General features: G+C 48.7%; 2 protein-coding genes across 2 annotated transcripts; both read left to right on the forward strand.

Annotated features, from left to right (window-relative positions):
• The first annotated feature begins 6,177 nt into the window (after window positions 1-6,177).
• Window positions 6,178-7,034, forward strand: LOC123099276 (early nodulin-like protein 1). Its single transcript, XM_044521458.1, has one exon. It carries the CDS (start codon window positions 6,197-6,199, stop codon window positions 6,899-6,901), a length of 705 nt encoding a protein of 234 aa, XP_044377393.1. The 5' UTR covers window positions 6,178-6,196; the 3' UTR covers window positions 6,902-7,034.
• A 211-nt stretch (window positions 7,035-7,245) lies between these two features.
• On the forward strand, window positions 7,246-12,046 carry LOC123099275 (uncharacterized). Its single transcript, XM_044521457.1, has 2 exons — window positions 7,246-11,520; window positions 11,605-12,046. Exon 1 carries the CDS (start codon window positions 8,034-8,036, stop codon window positions 8,781-8,783), a length of 750 nt encoding a protein of 249 aa, XP_044377392.1. The 5' UTR covers window positions 7,246-8,033; the 3' UTR covers window positions 8,784-11,520; window positions 11,605-12,046.
• The last annotated feature ends 10,204 nt before the right edge of the window (window positions 12,047-22,250 follow it).

Genomic DNA, 22,250 nt, shown 5'->3' on the forward strand with positions numbered 1-22,250 from the left:
TCGACTCAGCTGAAGGTGGGATATTGAGCAGCTTCGCCAATCCCCCTCTTAAGGGCCATGAGGGCGCGAGGAGGAGCCAGGGGCGCTTGCCATGGTTCGAACTTTTTCGTGGTTCGCTCCGGTGCTCTTTGGGCGATGTGAGGTGGCATTTGGGGATCTAACCTCGTTATATAGACGCCACCCGCTCCTAGTAAAGGGTTAAATTGTAAAAAAGCATGGACCATTCGCATTCGCTCAACGCATGGAAATCGAGGCGACGACAGGGAGGAATCATAAAGACTGGGACCAGAAGCCAATGTCGGACTATCATCAATCCGGAGTATGGTGAAGAATCTGCCTTGCAAAGCCGAAGACATAAATCCGCATACTACATCGTCATTGAAGGCAAGTTCGGGGGCTACTGAGGGAGTCCTGGTTTCTGGGGTCCTCGGGTGTCCGGCTCGAGGATGTGGGCCGGACTGAATGGGCCGTGAGGATAAAGCTTAGGGCCATCACTCCGTGTTCGGGTAGGACTCCTGTGTGCGTGGACGGCAAGATTAGAGTCCGGATGTATTGTTTCCTTCCCTTGTGAACTGACTTTGTACAAACCCTAGGCCCCTCCGGTGTGTATATAAACCGGAGGATTTAGTCCGTAGAGGCTATGATCATAATATTCATAGGCTAGACAAGCTAGGGTTTAGCCATTACTATCTCGAGGTAGATCAACTCTTGTAACCCCTATACTCATCGAATACAATCAAGCAAGATGTAGGGTTTTACCTCCTTTAAGAGGGCCCGGACCTGGGTAAACATTGTGTCCCTTTGTCCATTGTTACCATCGATCCTTAGACACACAGCTTGGGCCCCCCTACCCGAGATTTGCCGGTTTTGACACCGACGGTAGTCCCGGCCGTTGACGGTGTAGTTGCACGGTAGTGATTCCCCATTGCAAAGCCTCCTGAACACCGAAGATCGTTGAAGCACGTTGATGTCGTTGTGAGAATCGGACATTCCAAAGAAAGCATGCCAAATCCATAAGTCATGTGATGCCACCGCTTCTAGTACAATGGTGGCCTCTCTGGTGTGACCTTGATACATTCCCTGCAGACATTTGGGGCAGTGTTTCCGTTGCCAATGCATGTAAACAATTGATCTGAGCATTCCTGGAAACCCTCTTGCCTCTCCAATAGCCAACAACTTCTCCGTGTCCTGCGCATTTGGTTCATTTGGTCAAGCTTCGTTGGTCCATAATCCTCGTCCGACGAAGCATCGGAATCCATCATTTACCTAACAAAATCACAATAATTCTGGACGGTTAATGTGTCGAACACATCAAGCGCAAGGCGGAGCCGGAGAGTTGCCGGACGTACCACGGTGGCGTCCGGGCCGGCGACAATGTCCCCCGCGGCGAGGACGGGAGCACTCTTCCAGAGCTGGTGGCGGAGAGCCTGGAAACGGTTGCGGAGCGGGCGCGGCGGCGGAGCTGCGGGCCGGACGGCGCGGAGGAGAGAGCAAATGGATCCGGTAGCTCCGGGGGAGGGGGGATCTGGTGCAATTTGGGGTGGGGTTGGGTTTGTTGGGTCGGATGTGGTGGGCGTACCCGGACGCCCTATATTTGGGCTGGATATGGGGGTGCTGGTCCGCCCGGGCGTTTGAGGAGCCGTCTGGGTCAAAATCATGACCGGATGTCCCCCTAAACGTATGAGACGGGTTTGAGAGGGCCTGTTGTTGTAGATGTTCTAACTTATATATTTCATATTAGTTAAAATAAGCATGCCACATACATCCCCATATTCGACCATATTGACCCAACGGGCGAACGAGAGGGCGAATGTGTGATGAACCATCCATGTACCTACCAACCAGTGTTAATTCCCCATGAGATTGGCTTTGCGCACAACGGCCGAAGCAGCTAGCTGCTGGTTCCACTTGCAATCCAACCACAACCACCGAGAGAGAGAGAGAGAGAGAGCGCCAAATTTGTAATGCTGGAGTGGAGTGGACACTCCCCGGCCGTAACTAACCACCACTTGACTGACACGACGAGAGAAGAAAACAAAAAGCAAACCCTGACCCGACCTGGAAGCAGCATCCATGTGCTCCCATGTGATGTTCTAATGAGCACCAGCCAGCGCACGCCCATCTCCATCCATCCCATTCCCAATCCATCTGGGCTGGCTCAACCTCAAACCAAAGGCAAAAGCAAAGGCAAAGGAAAGGCAAACATACACACACGATACAGCTCAAGTATTCCTTTTCTTTCCGTGTGTGATCGATTAGCAGCCGGCCGGCAATATATAGTATGGACCACACGCAACGCTTAGCTTGCTTAACCCACCCCTAGCCTAGGGACGCGAGGCAGCTAATATAATTGACAGCAACTCCAACGCGGATCATCAAACGGACGGACATGCCCACGTAACCATAGACAGTGGACGGTGTCCAACCCTAGTCGACAAATGTCCGTCTGCTTTGCTATTATAGTTGGGTCATTCCAAACATAAAAGTTTTGAAATAAAAATAGTTTAAATTTGAATTTAACTTACTCAAACACGTCTCCTAGTTGTCCGTATCAAACGCCTAGATATGCTAAATCAGATCATTCTGAAGCTGCTCATGGGTTTGGTTACTCGGTTACGAATTTGTTGTTGCATTTGAATAAAATCATCAAATGCTTGGATCTTGGCAATCCCCTGACCATCATCTTTCACAATCATGTTGTGCATGATCATACAAGTTGCCGTCATGCATCCCCACGACGTCTATACATTTAGGAGGCCCGTGAACATCTGCAGAATTGGTTTAGAGTACTACAAACGCCCTCTCCACAACTTTGTTATCCCTTGTCTTAGAGATCATCTTGACGAAGGTCGCTTAAGGAGGATAGATAGTACTCATAGGCTTCGAGACATGTGTTCTCAGACATCCGGAGGTACTTGTCCCACGAATTTGTCATTGTGCCATAGGCAAACATCCCCATAGGAGCCGTGCACTTCTGGTAACTAGAGCACTCGATGTTTTCAACGGCATCCTTCTTCAACTTGAAGTAAACATCATAGACCTTGACACATCAGTAGATGTGTTCGAACACATTGTCCCTGCATCCGAATTGAGGGTGGAAATAGGGCTTGAACAATGGAGGGGGGATAGTAGAAGAAGTAATCATCATAGACCTTGACACAGCAGTAGATGTGTTCGAACACATTGTCCCTGCATCCGAATTGAGGGTGGAAATAGGGCTTGAACAATGGAGGGGGATAGTAGAAGAAGTAATCATCATAGACCTTGACACATCAGTAGATGTGTTCGAACACATTGTCCCTGCATCCGAATTGAGGGTGGAAATAGGGCTTGAACAATGGAGGGGGGGATAGTAGAAGAAGTAATCATCATAGACCTTGACACATCAGTAGATGTGTTCGAACACATTGTCCCTGCATTCGAATTGAGGGTGGAAATAGGGCTTGAACAATGGAGGGGGGATAGTAATCATACAACATCATATGCCGTTGTGCCCTCTGTCGATTTAACACCGGATGCCGCTTTGTTGAACCATTGAATTTGAGAACATGCTCCATCGCACTCTCCATGTATTCAAGAATCACGCTCATTGTCATCGTTCCATCATGATCATCATCGTACGGATGATGAATCCATGAACTCGGCGTAGAAGTACTCCTCGTTCGAATCCATCATGTTTGTTTCAAACTAAACAATGAAAACGACAATTTTTTTAGGCTATGTCATTTGACAAAACACTTGGTGGACGAGGTGTCCGCCATGGACGGAGGGTACGCGGGCAGCGACCAGATCAAAGGGGGAACGGCCGTGAATGCAAAAGCGAGCGGGCTGGATGAAGCTGCGAAGGTCCTACAAGCCCAGAATGGCGTACCGGATGATACAATAGTGCCATCAAAGTCCGAACTGATCCGGACAATTTGGATGGTCATCCATTAGATGGCTAAAAGTGTCTGGTCCTATTTAAACAGAATTTTATTTTCATGATCACGGTTGTAGTTGGACGCAACTATTCTGTACCCGAGCTCACATGAACAGTAAAATCCAAAAAATAGTAAAAAATAAATAAAAAATCTGATGCTCTTTCAAGAAAAATTGAAGTTTTTTCAACATGTGTGCAAAATTTCGTGCGGGTGTGGGCAAAATGAAAATCGATGCTCCAAATAGCAGTCCTTTTGAAGCATCAATTTTGTTGTTTTTCCAACACCTACACGAACATGATTTCGTAGCAAAATTTTGCATGTAATTGGAAAAAAAACACCAATGTTTGTGCCAAAAAAATCAATTTATTTTTTGTATTTTTTTGAATTTTACTTACTGTCCATCCAAACTCATGTGACTCGGGTGCAAATAAAGCTTTCGGATTTTACTTACTGTCCTAAGAGCTTCTACAGTAGGGCACCCCAAACCCTCCTTAAACGCTCCGGTGGCCCACCACCGGTCACGATTTTTTCACCTAGATGAACTCTTCAAACCGGCCTCAAATGCCCGGGCTGACCATCACCCTGCATATCCAGCGTAAATGTGGAACGGATATGGGGCGCCCGGGCGCGCCCGTGCACGCCCATCACGTCGGATCCAGTCCATACTGGGCCACCCGACCCCACATATATTCGGTCTCATCCGCTCACCGGAGCAAACCCTAGCCACTTCACTTCACTCCCACCTCCTCCGCCACCCGAGCTCACCTCCCGGTTTCCGGCCTTCTCCGACATGGCAGGCAGCGGATCAGATTCCGACCACTCCGGAACCGGATGCCTCCGTAGGCGATTGAGGGGCCAGATTTAGAAAGTCCGACTGTAGATGCTCTAAGAGTATCTACAACCGGACTTGGCAAATCCGGGCCCTCAAACGCCCGCATACGTGCCCAGGCGCGTCCGCGGGCACTGACCAGGCACCCCTCAAATCGCGTCGTCCACATCCGTGTATATCATATCCGAACTCCTATATCCATAAAAAATCATGCAGTCGCCCAAACTAAGTAGATCAACTGACTGGACATAGAGTCAGACATAGGGCACTATAATAGTTCACCAAAAGATCACCAAAGTTCACATAAACGACATACAACTTTATACTACATCTAAAATTTGAAATGAAATTGAACTTCACTACTTTCGGGTCGGCCCTTTCCCCTTTTGGTCACCGACGTAGTTGTAGCCGTTAGCGGCTGGTGGAGGATCATCCGATTCATTGGATGAGGAGCCGTCGCTGTCGGACAAGGAGGAGGAGATGATGATGAGGCCCTTCAGGCGCTGGACGGCCCAGTCTACTGGCGCCTGAGCTTGGCCAGCTGAGCCGCCTCTGCCGCCTCCTCCTTCGCCTCCCGCTCGGACTGCTCGATGGCAAGCCGAATTGCCTTCGCGTTCTTCTGGTTGAGCCGCCGAGCGTCAGTCTTCGCCATCGTAAGCGACCGACGGTAGACCCACGCAAGGAGCCGCTCGTCCTCGTCGGGCTCTGCCGGTAACCCACGGCAGCGGCGGACAGAGCTCTCCCTAGCGTCCCCCTCCCTTGCCCGCTGCCTCTCGCGGCGGGCGGCGTGCGCCTTCGACTTCGTTGTGCGCGTCCGAGCCGGCGGGGCGGGCACAAGCACCCACGCTACTCACGAGGGGGAGTGACAGCTGTCGGGGCTAGGGGACATCGTAGGGGAGGCGCGGATTGCGCAGGCCGCCTGTCCAAGCCGCCCCCGGGCCGGGAGGGGTCAGCGCCGACGGGGAAACTGTGGCTGTGGCGAGGCTGCAGATCCGGAGCTGCCCCCGGTCTCCACCTTGGACCGCTCCAAGGCGATGCGGAGGGCTAGCTCATACTCGAGATCCAGCTCGTCGTCGGGTCGATTGGCAGAGCTCGACATTGCGCCGGATTCGATCGAAATCGGTGCGGGGAGAGGAGCGGACGAAGAGAGAGAGAGCTAGGATTTCGGAGCGATGAGCCCGATGTGGTTTTTTGTGGGACATCCACGGAGTCGGTGGTGGGTCGGGCTTGTCAGACGGACGCGGCCGAACGTGCTATGACCGTCGTCTCATATCCATCGTACATTTGGAACGGATATCAGTCCGGGCGTTGAGGGCCGTTGGAAAGGACCGTTTTACTAGCCGCACACTTGACCGGCTTCCGGGTAGGGCGGCGCGTCACGTGGTGAAATCTACCCGTTGGTTACCTTTCCTCCACTCCTCTCCTCTCCTCATCATAAATAAAGAGGATGCTCCTCCTCCGCATCTGGAATCTAGCCAGCCAGCCAGCCACAACCAATCCCAATCCAAGAAGCAGAGGGAGGAGCTTTGGCAGAGTGAGAGAGAAGCAGAGGACGATGGGCACGCCGGTGGGAATGGCGACTCTAGCGGCTCTGGCGCTGGTGCTGTGCGTCTCCATGGACGGGTGCGCCGCCGCTGAGTACAAGGTGGGCGGTCTGGACGCGTGGGGGGTGCCGCCGTCCACCAAGCCGGACGTGTACGTGCGGTGGGCCAAGTCCGTCCCCGTCAAGCTCGGCGACGCCCTCTTCTTCCTCTACCCGCCCAGCCAGGACAGCGCCGTGCAGGTCACTGCCAAGGCCTTCGCCGCCTGCGACGTGTCCGACCCGCTGCTCAAGCTGGAGGACGGCAACTCCGTCTTCAACCTCACCAAGCCCGGGCGGGCCTACTTCAGCAGCGCCGCCCCGGGGCGCTGCCGCAAGGGCCAGAAGCTGTCGGTGGACGTGCCTGGAGCCGATGGGAAGCTGCTCAAGCCGTCGGCGGACGACGAGGCCGCGCTCAAGGCGCTCTCTGCGCTGCCGCCTGCCGCTGCCCCGTCCGAGGCGCTCCCCTCGCTCTCGCCCGGCCCCGACGACGACGACGACTCCGCTGCCTCCTCCATGGTCGCCGGATCCGTCCTAGGTCTCGCGGCCGCTTTCATCCTCCTGTGGCTGTGATGTGATGTGAGATGCTCTTCTTCTTCTTCCTCCCATCCATTTCAATTTCATTTTTTTTGTCAGATGAGAAACATGAATTTATTTGTTTGGATTGGATTATATAAGAAGTATAATTGATTGATTGATTGATTGATGCGGGTTTCTTTTTTCTTGAATCGGATGAGCACTTGTTGCCCAAATTCTTTTGTTCCATTCGTTTACATCCAGACTAGATTAGATTAGATTAGATTAGGGTGTGGAATGCAAACCTCTGGAGAATTGGAGTACTACAAGTTAATTTAAGAGTGTGAGTGTGAGTCGGGATCTGTTCGTTCATGATGGGTGTGATAAGATTAGATTAGATTAGTCTGTCTGCTCTGTCACACAGCTAAGCTAGCTCATGCGCTAGCTGCGCGCGCACATGGCTTTGTCTGTCTTTGTCGGTGCCGTCACGGCAAGGAATTTATTCCCCCCAACGCACCGCACCGCACCGCCAAGCCAAGGCAAGGAATCCATGCCAATAATAATGAAATGATCGCGCTTTAGGCCAACTCCAACGCGTGATCCCGTCTTGTCCGTTTGGACCAAAACGACGGACGAATGGCTCAGGCATCCGCATTTTATGTCCGTTTGACGTCCGGCACGCCCAATTTCCGACTCAAACATCCGCATTTTATGTTCGTTTGACGTCCGGCCCGCCCAATTTCTGATCCAAACATGCGTCTGATTTGCATCCACACAGACACCGAACGGACGGGCACGCTCTTGCTCCTCACCCGTCTCAGGGACGCGTGGCGGCCGCCTACCAACCTTCACCGTTTAAAATTAATGCGCACACGCGGCGGGCTCCGGCTGTCATTCACATGGGCGGAGGGTCGTCGTCCTTTTTAATGTGGAAGCCATGGACCGGCCAGTCCACCGCTTCCACTTCCTGGCCGGCCTGCCTCCTTGAGCCCCAACACGAGCAAACCCTAGCCACCGCCGTCGCACCTCACTCGCCCACCTCCCTGCCGGTGCCATGGGCTGGCATTGGATCGGCAAGGGGAAGCACGACCAGGAGGCCGACTCATCCTCGGGCCGACGCCGCTCCAGCAGGTCCGCTTCGCCCGCACCACCTTCTTCGCCCGCACCACCTACTCCGCCAGCTTTCTAGATGGCGCCGCCGGCGGTCGGGCATCGCGACATGCCGTACATCCACGTCGATGTCTGTCGTCGTTACTGGGAGACGGCGACGCCATTACCATGGGGAGATGTCCACCTGCCAAACAACTGGCATCTCTCCGCCGACCGCGAGCCGATCCCTCCAGTGCCCGTGGGCGGCTGTGGCCGCTGCGTGGAGGTCAACCGACGGCGCGCCCGCCTCCCACCGGATCTACTGGAGGACCCAAGGTACGCCATAGATTCGCCGATGTGGGATACGTGGCCCCGCGACAAGCACGACCAGCGGCGGCAATCTTTTTTTGCCGATCGTCCTCCTAGCCCGCGCTGCCCACGTCCTCCTCATGCCGACACCCCTCCCAAAACGCGGGGCCTTAGGGCACGCGGCATCAGGCCGACGCCTTCTCCGTCCCCGTCCCCGCCACCGTCGCCGCCCATGACCGAGGAGGAGGAGGCCCGCCTCATTAGGCGAGTCATGGAGGACTCCATGTCCACCCATGACGAGCGGCAATGGGATGGCCTGGAATCCGCGCTGGCCCTCTCTACGACCGGCGACGTGGCCATTCTTGAGTTGGAACTCGACGTCAAGGAGGAGGTACAGGAGGAGATCGTGGAGGAGCCGTCTGTCACCGTGTGGAACCCATGTCTGGTGGGCCAGTGGTGGAGCTGGTCATGCACGGTGCCGGAGATGGCCGACTCGGTGGGCATCGGCCCATGGTCAGCCAAGCCGCAGCAGTCACCATAGCAGGAGGAGGAGCCACAAGAGGAGGTGGTGCAGGTGCCGTCGACGCCGCCGGTCTGGCAGGGGCCGCCAGCACACCTTTGGCAGCCACCTCCCTACGTCGACCTCATCAGCGATGATGACGAGTAGGACGGCGAATCTTGAAGACGACGGCGGCCACCAGTGATGGGCCTATTTCGAGTTTTTTATGTCTTTTATTATGTTTTAGTTTAATTACGACCTGTGTTGAACTTAGGTACTATGGACGTGTGGACGTTTATGTTTATATTTATGTTTTTCGTATTATGTTTTAGTTTATTGTTATTTTTGGGCAAAAAATCGAAGTCCACAAACGCGGACGGTTTGGGGGCAAGGCGTGCCGGTTGGGCGTTGTCGGGGTTATGATACTGACAATATGTACTAGGGGTACGAATAAGGGGCAGAGTCTAGCTACGGCATAAGTGTAACACACGGTGTTTAGCGAGTTCAGGCCCCTCACTCGGTGGAGGTAAAAGCCCTACGTCTCGTGCCCTGAGGCTTGCTTTGATTTGATAGATAGGATTACAGAGTTGAACGTTCCAGGCTACAGAGAGGGGTGCGGCTTATATAGAGTGCGCTGCAGCCCCATGTCTCCCATGCCGCCAGGCATTTAATGCCATTGAATGAGGCAGTTACTAGTGTAATGAGCCTATACTACAGTAGTTACAGGTAACGGTAGCTATAACTCTATTTAGTGGATGACTTAGGATTCCTCGACCGTTGCAGTTCCCACGAATCCTTCTTGTCCTGTACATCCGAGTGGTTGATCGTCCGCCGAGTGACGTGTGGTTGTCCGAGTGCTGCGGAGCTGTCCGAGTGATTCCTCTGATGTACGCATCCGAATGCTGGCATGGTCCAGGGACCTACCTATGTTGGTGATGGACCTCATATGAGTCCTAAATGATGGGTCCTTGACCCTACCTGTAATAGGTGACCACATCATTACCCCCGAATCGGTTGAGATTTCGTGGAACTGACGAATCGATCCTTTCGGCTAAGTCCAAGTGCTGCGGGGTCACTCGAAATATGTCCCCGAGTCGTGATTCCTTATTCCTTGGGCGAAACGCAACGGATTCTAGACCATAATTTTACCCAGGTGACCGAGTGTTGTTGATCGTCGAGAAAAACCCGATGGTATTCGTTTTGTCTCTCGGAAGAGATAGACTGGGGACCCGAGTGAGGGCATGCCATAACAACTCGAGTGGCGACGCCGGCGCGTGGTCTGATTCTCCGGAGAGACGCCACTCCTTATCCCAGGGGAACACCAGCGCAGGCCTCCTACGAGTCCAGGTTTACGAGTCATGCGCCTTGGAGCCTACCGAGAGGGCCTAGTGAACCCGCAGAGGGGCGTCAAGCTCGTCTCATAACGATCCTGAAGAGGACTTCAGTCAGGTGTTTAAAGTGGCCGAGTGCACGAATCCCCGCGGAGGGTGGTCAGTCGGACTGACATGCGTCCTTTAGGAAATGAGGTGTGGGCAATCAATCGTATTGATTCGGCCCGGAAATCACGAGATTCGAATTTGCGTGTTCGCGCGCTGAAGCGGTAACGTCGTGCGTTAGTGGGAAAGTGGGGGGGTGCAGCTCCTCGATTTGCGCGCATGATCTCCGCCATGTGTCGTGGCTGTCCTGCGCAGAGCACTGCTGCGCGGGTCATCGATCTGTGGATTAGCGGTGAGAGATTCGTCTCGAGATCTTGTCTGTTGATATAAAAGGTTAGAGGGCAGAGGTCCGGCCCTCAGATCCCCTTCTTCTCGCCCTGACCCCTCCGCTTCTCTTCTCCACCCGAGTGCACGGCGATGGCGAAAGGTTCTACTGCGAAGGCAGAGAGGGCGAAAAAGGCAGGGAAGGCCACCTCCTCTGGCTCGGGCGTGGCGGCCGGTGGTGCGTTAGGGGAATGGCTCCCGTCGTGTGTCTCCGCACGGCGCGTGGAGGATTTGGTGGAGGAGGGACTGATCCCACATGACGGGTGGCGTCGGCCAGGCGCGGGAGAGATCGAACCGGCGCCTGAGTTGGACGAGCGCATCCTGCTCGTCACCCACGTCGAGCGAGGTTTCTCGATGCCTCCGCATCCTTTCTTTCGAGCATTCCTTGATTTCTTCAGTGCTCAACTCCACCATCTTCCCCTAATGCCATTATTTACCTTTCGGCTTTCATCTCCCTCTGTGAGAACTTCCTGGGTTGCCATCCCCACTGGGGTCTCTTCAAACACATCTTCATCTGTCGGTCGATCTCGGTGAAAAAGGACTCGCCGAGTGGTGAGAAAACCCATGTCACCCAGCTGTGCGGGGGTCTGGGCATCCAGGTCCGTGGGGGAGGTCTTTCCCCAAGATGAGCTTCCCCGACTCCCTTAAGGGGTGGCAGGGAACCTGGTTCTACTGCAAAGACGTCCCCAGCGCCAACAGCCTGTCGGGCCTCCCGCCGTACTCGGCCGAGAGGGTACGAGCTCCACCGACCCTCACCTTAGAGAAGGAGGAGAAGGTGGGCGTCGATATAACGTTAATAGGCATTGTAAACGATGGGGTGAACGGTATGGACTTGTTGGAGACTTTCTTCAGTCGGCGCATCCATCCACTGCAGGCCAGGTGACTCCACTCGGGTGCATCCTGAAGACGTCACGGAGAAGGAGCTGGGCACCAAGATCAAGGCCATCACCTGCGCTCGTGACAACCCGCGGGGGACTCGGTTGGTGCCGGCCTTTCACAAGGACCTGCCGCCCATTGAGGTATTTGTCTCTGGTTCAGTCAGTTCAATTGAAGTTTGTCTTCCCTATGATTGATCCTCATGTTTGCGTGTGTTTGCTTCTCAGGACTTCCAGAATTTGATCTCCTGGATCCCCATGGTGGACCACTTGCCTCAAGATGTGATGAGTGACACCGAGCAGCAGTACTCGTAGAGGTCAGATGATGAGAGTGATGACGATGATGAGGAGAGTTCGGAGGAGGGGGAAGAGGCGGAGTCCTCCCCATTTTATGAGGCCCCTAAAGAACCCCGCTCCAAAGCGCATGCGAAAGTTGGTTCGCGGCTAAGCCCCTGAGTGTGGAGCGGATCATCACTCGGATTTTTTTTAACTTAGGCGAAAGCTGGTTTGCGGCTAAGCCCCGAGTGTGGAGCGGATCCTCACTCGTATTATTTTTTGATCTTAGGTGAAAGTTGGTTCACATCTAAGCTCTCTCACCCTTTCACCCACGAGAGGTGTGTTAGTTTCCGAATGCTATTAATCACCTGAGTGAGATGCGACTGAAGGTCGAACTAGACGATATATGGAAGAAGTGAGACTTTTATTCATCTAAGTTCATTCGGACTGACTATTACAAGGGAGAAATTTTATTCTAGGTGCAAAACTTGCGAAGCAAATCCCCATTCCAGGCTCTGGGATCTTCTATTCCTTTGGTGAAGTTGTAGAGCCTGTATGCTCCATTGTGCAAGACCTTGGAGATGGCGAATGGTCCCTCCCAGGGGGGTGCTAGCTTGTGGGTTTTTGCCGATCCACTCGGAGGACCAGGTCTCCTTCCTGGAAGGCGCGTCCCCTGACGTGTCTATCGTGGTAACTGCGTAAGTCTTGTTGGTACAACGTTGATCTTATGAGGGCTAGCTCACGTTCTTCATCCAAAAGGTCTAGGCCATCCCGTCTTGCTTCCTCGGCTTCAGCTTCCGAGTAAAGATCCACTCGGGGAGAATTGTGGAGTAGATCACTCGGTAAGACCGCCTCTGACCCGTACACCATAAAGAACGGGGTGCAGTTTGTGGATCGATTCAGGGTCGTTCGCAGGCCCTAGAGGACTGATAGTAGCTCAGTCACCCATGCGCCTGCTGCATGAGTCAGATCACGCATGAGGCGAGGTTTCAATCCCTGGAGTATGAGCCCATTTGCCCTCTCGGCTTGTCCATTCGATCGCGGGTGCGCCACGGAGGCGTAGTTAACCCGAGTGCTCTGGGTGTAGCAGAACTCACAGAACTCGTCCGAGTCGAAGTTAGAGCCGTTGTCGGTGATGATGGTGTGTAGGACTTCGAACCTGAAGATGATCTCCCTAATGAATTCAATCGCGGTGGTCGAGTCCAGCTTCTTTATGGGCTTGGCCTCGATCCACTTGGTGAACTTGTCCACTGCTACCAACAGGTGCGTGAAGCCACTCGCCCCAGTCCAGAGAGGGCCGACCATGTCAAGTCCCCAGACAGCGAACGGCCAAGTGAGGGGAATAGTCTTCAGGGAGGATGCCGGCTTGTGCGATTGGTATGCATAGAATTGGCACCCAACGCATTGATCCACTATGTCTCGGGCGGCCTTGTTAGCTCGGGGCCAATATAATCCTACTCTGAACGCTTTGGTCACCAAGGTCCGAGAGGACACATGATGTCTGCATGTTCCCGAGTGTATCTCTTGCAATATTTGTTGCTCTTCCTCCGGGGATATGCATCGCTGAGTGGCTCCAATCGTACTTTTCTTGTATAATTGATCTCCCATGACAGTGAAAGCTTTGGATCGGCGGACAATCTGGTGGGCCTCATCCTCGTCCTCTGGGAGTTCTTACTGGAGCAAATATACCAGATATAGTTCGGTCCACTCGGGAGTGATGACCAATACCTCTTGGACCAGATCAATTACTGGAGGAATATCTACTTCAGTCGGATTAGAAGGTCCGACTGGCTGCGCGGGCTCTTCCACAAAAGGATTTTCCTTGATAGTGGGCAAGTGCAAGTGTTCCAGGAACACATTCTTGGGTACTAGCTTTCGAGTGGAACCCATCTTGTCCAGGTCATCAGGCGCTTGGTTCTTGAGACGCGGCACATGGTGAAGCTCCAACCCTTTGAAATGTTTCTCTAACTTTCTGACGGCATTGCAATAACCGGTCATCGTTGGACTACGGATGTCCCATTCCTTCATGACTTTATTCACCACCATGTCCGAGTCGCCATAGATCATCAGTCCGTGAATCCCTAGAGAGATTGCCATTCGCAGCCCATACAGGAGGGCTTCGTATTCGGCTTCGTTGTTGGAGGAGTCGAAGTGAATCGGAAGAACATAACTGAGTCGATCGCCTTTAGGAGACACCAAGACCACTCCGGCCCCGGAGCCGTGGAGCATCTTGGAGCCGTCGAAGAACATCGTCCAGTGTTCGGGAACACTCGGGATAGGCTGTTCTTGCTCAATCCATTCGGCCAAGAAATCTACGAAGGCCTGTGATTTGATGGCCTTCTTGGCTTCGAACCTGATATCCAGCGGGAGGAGCTCGATGGCCCACTTGGCCACTCAGCCAGTGGAATCTCTATTGTTCATGATCTCGGTAGAGGAGCGTCACTTATCACCGTGACCGAGTGTTCTTGAAAATAATGTGCTACCTTCTTTGCGGTTAGATAAATTCCATATACCAGCTTCTGATAGTGCGGATACCTTTGCTTGGAAGGTGTGAGGACTTCAGAGATGTAGTAGACCCGTCGTTGGAGCTTGAAGGCATTGCCTTGTTCTTCCCTTTCCACAGTGAGCATCGTGCTAACAACTTGGCTCGTGGCCGCGATGTATAAGAGCAAAGGCTCCTTGCTGCTCGGAGCAGCTAGCACCGGCTGGGTGGAAAGTAGGGCTTTAAGTTCCTGGAATGCAGCCTGTGCTTCAGGAGTCCATTCAAACCTGTCAGACTTCTTCATCAGTCGGTAAAGCGACATGGCTTTTTCACCGAGTTTGGAGATGAATCTACTCAGGGCCGCTAGGCAGCCTGTGAGGCGTTGCACGTCGTGTAGACATTCTGGTTGCTTCATTCAGACGATTGCCCCTATCTTCTCGGGATTGGCATCAATACCTCGTTCAGAAATGAGAAAACCGAGTAGCTTGCCTGCGGGTATGCCAAATGTACACCTGGTTGGGTTGAGTTTGACGCCGAACGCTCGCAAATTTGCGAAAGTCTCAGCGAGGTTAGCCAGGAGGTCGGAACCTTTCCTGGACTTAACCACGATGTCATCCAGATAAGCTTCTACGTTCCAACTGATCTGCTTTCGTAAGCATTTCTGGATCATACGCTGAAATGTGGCCCCAACATTTTTCGACCCAAATGGCATCGTGATATAGCAAAAACACTCGAATGGGGTGATGACCGCTGTTTTTATTTCATCAGGGTCGTACAGTCAGATCTGGTGGTACCCGGAGTACACATCTAGAAATGATGACCGCTCACATCCAGCAGTAGAATCTACTATCTAATCTATGCGAGGGAGAGGAAAATGATCTTTCGGGCAGGCCGGATTGATATGCCTAAAATCTATGCACATTCAGAGAGACTTGTCTTTCTTTGGCACCATGACGACGTTGGCGAGCAACTCGGAGTGGCACACCTCTCGGATGAATTCGGCAGCTAGGAGCCGTGCTATCTCCTTGCCAATCGCCTTGTGCTTCTCGGTTGAAGATCGCCGAAGGTACTCTTTGACAGGCTTCGTTGCCGAATCGACACGGAGTTTGTGCTCGGCCAGTTCCCTGGGAACATCGGGTATGTCAGAAGGCTTCCATGCGAAGATGTCCCAGTTCTCACGAAGGAACTGGACGAGTGCGGCTTTGCTACCTCTTGAGCATGCATTGGTTTTCCCTTGAAGAGGAAAGGGTGATGCAGTAAAGTAGCGTAAGTATTTCCCTCGGTTTTTGAGAACCAAGGTATCAATCGAGTAGGAGACTACACGCAAATCCCTCGTACCTACACAAACAAGTAAGAACCTTGCAACCAACGCGATAAAGGGGTTGTCAATCCCTTCACGGCCACTTGCAAAAGTGAGATCTGATAGAGATAATAAGATAAATATTTTTGGTATTTTTATGGTACAGATTGGAAAGTAAAGATTGCAAAATAAAATAGATTGGAAACTTATATGATGGAAGATAGACCCGGGGGCCATAGGTTTCACTAGTGGCTTCTCTCAAGATAGCATATTTTACGGTGGGTGAACAAATTACTATCGAGCAATTGATAGAAAAGCGCATAGTTATAAGAATATCTAGGCATGATCATGTATATAGGCATCACGTCCGCGACAAGTAGACCGAAACAATTCTGCATCTACTACTATTACTCCACACATCGACCGCTATCCAGCATGCATCTAGAGTATTAAGTTCATAAGAACAGAGTAACGCATTAGGCAAGATGACATGATGTAGAGGGATAAACTCAAGCAATATGATAAAAACCCCACCTTTTTATCCTCGATGGCAACAATACAATACGTGCCTTGCTGCCCCTGCTGTCACTGGGAAAGGACAGCGCAAGATTGAACCCAAAGCTAAGCACTTCTCCCATTGCAAGAAAGATCAATCTAGTAGGCCAAACCAAACTGATAATTCGAAGAGACTTGCAAAGATATCAAATCATACATATAAGAATTCAGAGAAGAATCAAATATTGTTCATAGATAATCTTGATCATAAACCCATAATTCATCAGATCTCGACAAACACACCGCAAAAAGTATTACATCGAATAGATATCCAAGAGAATCGAGGAGAACTTTGTATTGAGATCCAAAGAGAGAGAGAGAAGAAGCCATCTAGCTAATAACTATGGACCCGAAGGTCTGTGGTAAACTACTCACACATCATCGGAGAGGCTATGGTGTTGATGTAGAAGCCCTCCGTGATCAATTCCCCCTCCGGCGGGGCGCCGGAAAAGGCCCCAAGATGGGATCTCATGGGTACAGAAGGTTGCGGCGGTGGAAATAGGGTTTCGTGGTGCTCCTGGATGTTTTCAGTGTATAAGAGTATATATAGGTGAAGGAAGTAGGTCGGTGTGGAGCCACGAGGGGCCCACGAGGGTGGGGGGCGCCTACCCCCTGGGCGCGCCTACCCCCTGGGCGCGCCCTCCTACCTCGTGGCCACCTCGTTGCTTGCTTGATGTCCACTCCAAGTCTCCTGGATTGTGTTTGTTCCAAAAACAATTCTCCCGAAGGTTTCATTCCTTTTGGACTCCGTTTGATATTCCTTTTCTGCGAAACACTGAAATAGGCAAAAAAAACAGCAATTTGCACTGGGCCTCCGGTTAGTAGGTTAGTCCCAAAAATAATATAAAAGTGCATAATAAAGCCCATTAAACATCCAAAACAGATAATATAATAGCATGGAACAATCAAAAATTATAGATACGTTGGAGACGTATCAAGCATCCCCAAGCTTAATTCCTGCTCGTCCTCAAGTAGGTAAATGATAAAAACAGAATTTTTCATGTGGAATGCTACCTAGCATAATTCTCAATGTAATTTTCTTTATTGTGGCATGAATGTTCAGATCCGAAAGATTCAAGACAAAAGTTTAATATTGACATAAAAATAATAATACTTCAAGCCTAGTAATAAAGCAATCATGTCTTCTCAAAATAATATGGCCAAAGAAAGTTATCCCTAGAAAATCATATAGTCTGGCTATGCTCTATCTTCATCACACAAAATATTTAAATCATGCACAACCCCGGTTTCAGCCAAGCAATTATTTCATACTTTAGTATTCTCCAACTTTTTCAACTTCCACGCAATACATGAGCATGAGCCATGGACATAGCACTATAGGTGGAATGGAATATGGTGGTTGTGGAGAAGACAAAAAGGAGGAAGATAGTCTCACATCAACTAGGCGTATCAATGGGCTATGGAGATGCCCATCAATAGATATCAATGTGAGTGATTAGGGATTGCCATGCAACGGATGCACTAGAGCTATAAGTGTATGAAAGCTCAACAAAAGAAACTAAGTGGGTGTGCATCCAACTTGCTTGCTCACGAAGACCTAGGGCAATTTGAGGAATCCCATCATTAGAATATACAAGCCAAGTTCTATAATGTAAAATTCCCACTAGTATATGAAAGTGATAACATAGGAGACTCTCTATCATGAAGATCATGGTGCTACTTTGAAGCACAAGTGTGGAAAAAGGATAGTAACATTGTCCCTTCTCTCTTTTTCTCTCATTTTTTTATTTGGGCCTTTTTTATGGCCTCTTTTCTTTCTCTTTTATTTTTATTTTTTAGTCCGGAGTGTCATCCCGACTTGTGGGGGAATCATAGTCTCCATCATCCTTTCCTCACTTGGGACAATGCTCTAATAATGATGATCATCACACTTTTATTTACTTACAACTCAAAAATTACAACTCAATACTTAGAACAAAATAGACTCTATGTGAATGCCTCCGGGGGCGTACCGGGATATGCAATGAATCAAGAGTGACATGTATGAAATAATTATAAAGGTGGCTTTGCCACAAATACGATGTCAACTACATGATCATGCAAAGCAATATGACAATGATGGAGCGTGTCATAATAAACGGAACGGTGGAAAGTTGCATGGCAATATATCTCGGAATGGCTATGGATATGCCATAATAGGTTGGTATGGTGGCTGTTTTGAGGAAGCTATATGGTGGGTTTATGGTACCGGCGAGAGTTGCGCGGCACAAGAGAGGCTAGCAATGGTGGAAGGGTGAGAGTGCGTATAATCCATGGACTCAACATTAGTCATAAAGAACTCACATACTTATTGCAAAAATCTACAAGTCATCAAAACAAAGTACTACACGCATGCTCCTAGGGGAAGGGTTGGTAGGATTTAACCATCGCGCGATCTCGACCTCCACACATAAGGAAGACAATCAATAAATAAATCATGCTCCAACTTCATCACATAACGGTTCACCATACGTGCATGCTACGGGAATCACAAACTTCAACACAAGTATTTCTCAAATTTCACAACTACTCAACTAGCATGAATCTAATATCACCATCTTCATATCTCAAAACAATCGTAAAGAATCAAACTTCTCATAGTATTCAATGCACTTTATATGATTTTTTTATTATACCCATCTTGGATGCCCATCATATTAGGACTAGTTTCATAACCAAAGAAAATTACCATGCTGTTCTAAAAGACTCTCAAAATGATATAAGTGAAGCACGAGAGATCAATAATTTCTATAAAATACCGTTCTCGAAAAAGGTATAAGTGAAGCACTAGAGCAAAACTATCTAGCTCAAAAGATATAAGTGAAGCACATAGAGTATTCTAATAAATTCCGATTCATGTGTGTCTCTCCCAAAAGTTGTGTACAACAAGGATGACTGTGGTAAACTAAAAATCAAATACTCAAATCATACAAGACGCTCCAAGCAAAACACCTATCATGTGGTGAATAAAAATATAGCCTCAAGTAAAGTTACCGATAGACGAAGACGAAAGAGGGGATGCCTTACGGGGCATCCCCAAGCTTAGGCTTTTGGTTGTCCTTGAATTTTACCTTGGGGTGCCTTGGGAATCCCCAAGCTTAGGCTCTTGCCACTCCTTATTCCAAAATCCATCAAACCTTTACCCAAAAACTTGAAAACTTCACAACACAAAACTCAAACAGAAAATCTTGTGAGCTCCGTTAGTATAAGAAAACAAATCACCACTTTAAGGTACTGTAATGAACTCATTCTTTATTTATATTGGTGTTAAACCTACTGTATTCGAACTTCTCTATGGTTCATACCCCCCGATACTAGCCATAGATTCATCAAAATAAGCAAACGACACACGAATAACAGAATCTGTCAAAAACAGAACAGTCTGTAGTAATCTGTATCAAACGTATACTTCTGTAACTCCAAAAATCCTGAGAAATTAGGAAGTCCTAAGCAATTTGTTTATTAATCTTCTGCAAAAATAATCAACTGAAAAGCACGTTCCTGTGATTTATGAAAACTAATCTCGTGCGCGCAAAAGTTTCTATTTTTCAGCAAGATCAAATTAACTATCACCGTAGGTTATCCTAAAGGTTTTACTTGGCACAAACACTAATTAAAACACAAAACCACATCTAACCAGAGGCTAGATGAATTATTTATTACTAAACAGGAACAAAAATCAAAGAACAAAAATAAAATTGGGTTGCCTCCCAACAAGCGCTATCGTTTAACGCCCCTAGCTAGGCATAAAAACAAGAATAGATCTAGGTATTATCATCTTTGGTATGCAATCCATAGGTGGCTCTCATAATAGATTCATAAGGTAATTTAGTTTTATTCCTAGGAAAGTGTTCCATGCCTTTCCTTAACGGAAATTGGAATCTAATATTTCCTTCTTTCATATCAATAATTGCACCAATTGTTCTAAGGAAAGGTCTACCAAGAATAATAGGACATGTGGGATTGCAATATATATCAAGAACAATAAAATCTATGGGCACATAATTCCTATTTGCAACAATAAGAACATCATTAATCCTTCCCATAGGTTTCTTAATGGTGGAATCCACAAGATGCAAATTTAAAGAACAATCATCAAGTTCATGGAAACCTAACACATCACACAAAGTTTTTGGAATCGTGGAAACACTAGCACCCAAGTCACACAAAGCATATCATTCATGATCTTTAATCTTAATTTTAATAGTAAGTTCCCACTCATCATAAAGTTTTCTAGGGATAGAAACTTCTAATTCAAGTTTTTCTTCATAAGATTGCATTAAAGCATCAACAATGTGTTTAGTAAAAGCTTTATTTTGACTATAAGCAGGAGGAGAATTTAACACGGATTGCAACAAGGAAATACAATCTATCAAACAGAAATTATCATAATTAAATTCCTTGAAATCCAAAATAGTGGGTTCATTGCTATGTAAAGTTTTGACCTCTTCAATCCCACTTTTACCAATTTTTGAATCAAGATCTAAAAACTCCGAATCATAGGGATGCCTTTTAACTAAAGTTGACCCATCTCCAGTCCCATCTTTATCAAGATTCATACTGGAAAACGAATATTTAACAGGAGACACATCAATCACGTTTAGATCTTCATCCTTATTATCGTCTAGCTCTTCCGGTTTAGCGGCCATCTTATTAACTAAGGTGGCTTGCTTATCCGAAATTTGGCCTACTAAATTTTCAAGATGAGCAAACTGAGATTTCAAACAATAAAATTCCTTAGACGTATCATCAAGCTCTTTATTCATGTACTCCATAAAACTTTTTTGCTCTTTAAGCTCATTTCTGAAGAAATTATTATGCTCAAATTGCAAAGTCATAAAGCTTCTAACGTTGTTTTCAATTTCTTCCAGCCTTCTAAGGTGAAGATCAACTTTTTTAGGCAAGGCCGTCAGGGCAGACAGGCACACAAGAAGCAAGCAAAAAGAGACGAACGGAAAAAGGGCGAATAAAACGGCAAGGGTGAAGTGCGGGAGAGGAAAATGAGAGGCAAATGGCAAATAATGTAATGCGAGGGATAAGAGTTTGTGATGGGTACTTGGTATGTCTTGACTTGTGCGTAGATCTCCCCGGCAACGGCTCCAGAAATCCTTCTTGATACCTCTTGAGCATGCGTTGGTTATCCCTTGAAGAGGAAAGGGTGATGCAGCAAAGTAGCACAATTATTTCCCTCAGTTTTTGAGAACCAAGGTATCAATCCAGTAGGAGACTACATGCAATTCCCTCGTACCTACACAAACAAATAAGAACCTTGCAACCAATGCGATAAAGGGGTTGTCAATCCCTTCACGACCACTTGCAAAAGTGAGATCTGATAGAGATAATAAGATAAATATTTTTGGTATTTTTATGGTATAGATTGGAAATTAAAGATTGCAAAATAAAATAGATAGGAAAATTATATGATGGAAGATAGACCCGGGGGCCATAGGTTTCACTAGTGGCTTCTCTCAAGATAGCATATTTTACTATGGGTGAACAAATTACTGTCGAGCAATTGATAGAAAAGCGCATAGTTATGAGAATATCTAGGCATGATCATGTATATAGGCATCACGTCCGCGACAAGTAGACCGAAACGATTCTGCATCTACTACTATTACTCCACACATCGACCGCTATCCAGCATGCATCTAGAGTATTAAGTTCATAAGAACAGAGTAACGCATTAAGCAAGATGACATGATGTAGAGGGATAAACTCAAGAAATATGATATAAACCCTCTTTTTATCCTCGATGGCAACAATAAAATACGTGCCTTGTTGCCCCTGCTGTCACTGGGAAAGGACACCACCAGATTGAACCCAAAGCTAACACTTCTCCCATTGCAAGAAAGATCAATCTAGTAGGCCAAACCAAACTGATAATTCGAAGAGACTTGCAAAGATATCAAATCATACATATAAGAATTCAGGGAAGAATCTAATATTGTTCATAGATAATCTTGATCATAAACCCACAATTCATCGGATCTCGACAAACACACCGCAAAAAGTATTACATCGAATAGATCTCCAAGAGAATCGAGGAGAACTTTGTATTGAGATCCAAAGAGAGAGAACAAGCCATCTAGCTAATTACTATGGACCCGAAGTTCAGTGGTAAACTACTCACACATCATTGGAGAGGCTATGGTGTTGATGTAGAAGCCCTCCGTAATCGATTCTCCCTCTGGCGGAGCGCCGGAAATGGCCCCAAGATGGGATCTCATGGGTACAGCAGGTTGCGGTGGTGGAAATAGG

Source organism: Triticum aestivum, chromosome 4D (genome assembly GCF_018294505.1).
Source record: "Triticum aestivum cultivar Chinese Spring chromosome 4D, IWGSC CS RefSeq v2.1, whole genome shotgun sequence".
Lineage (NCBI taxonomy): Eukaryota > Viridiplantae > Streptophyta > Magnoliopsida > Poales > Poaceae > Triticum > Triticum aestivum.

Coding starts and splice junctions, on each gene's coding strand:
- LOC123099276 (XM_044521458.1), top strand. CDS start 6,197: ATGCTCCTCCTCCGCATCTGGAATCTAGCCAGCCAGCCAGCCACAACC.
- LOC123099275 (XM_044521457.1), top strand. CDS start 8,034: ATGGCGCCGCCGGCGGTCGGGCATCGCGACATGCCGTACATCCACGTC.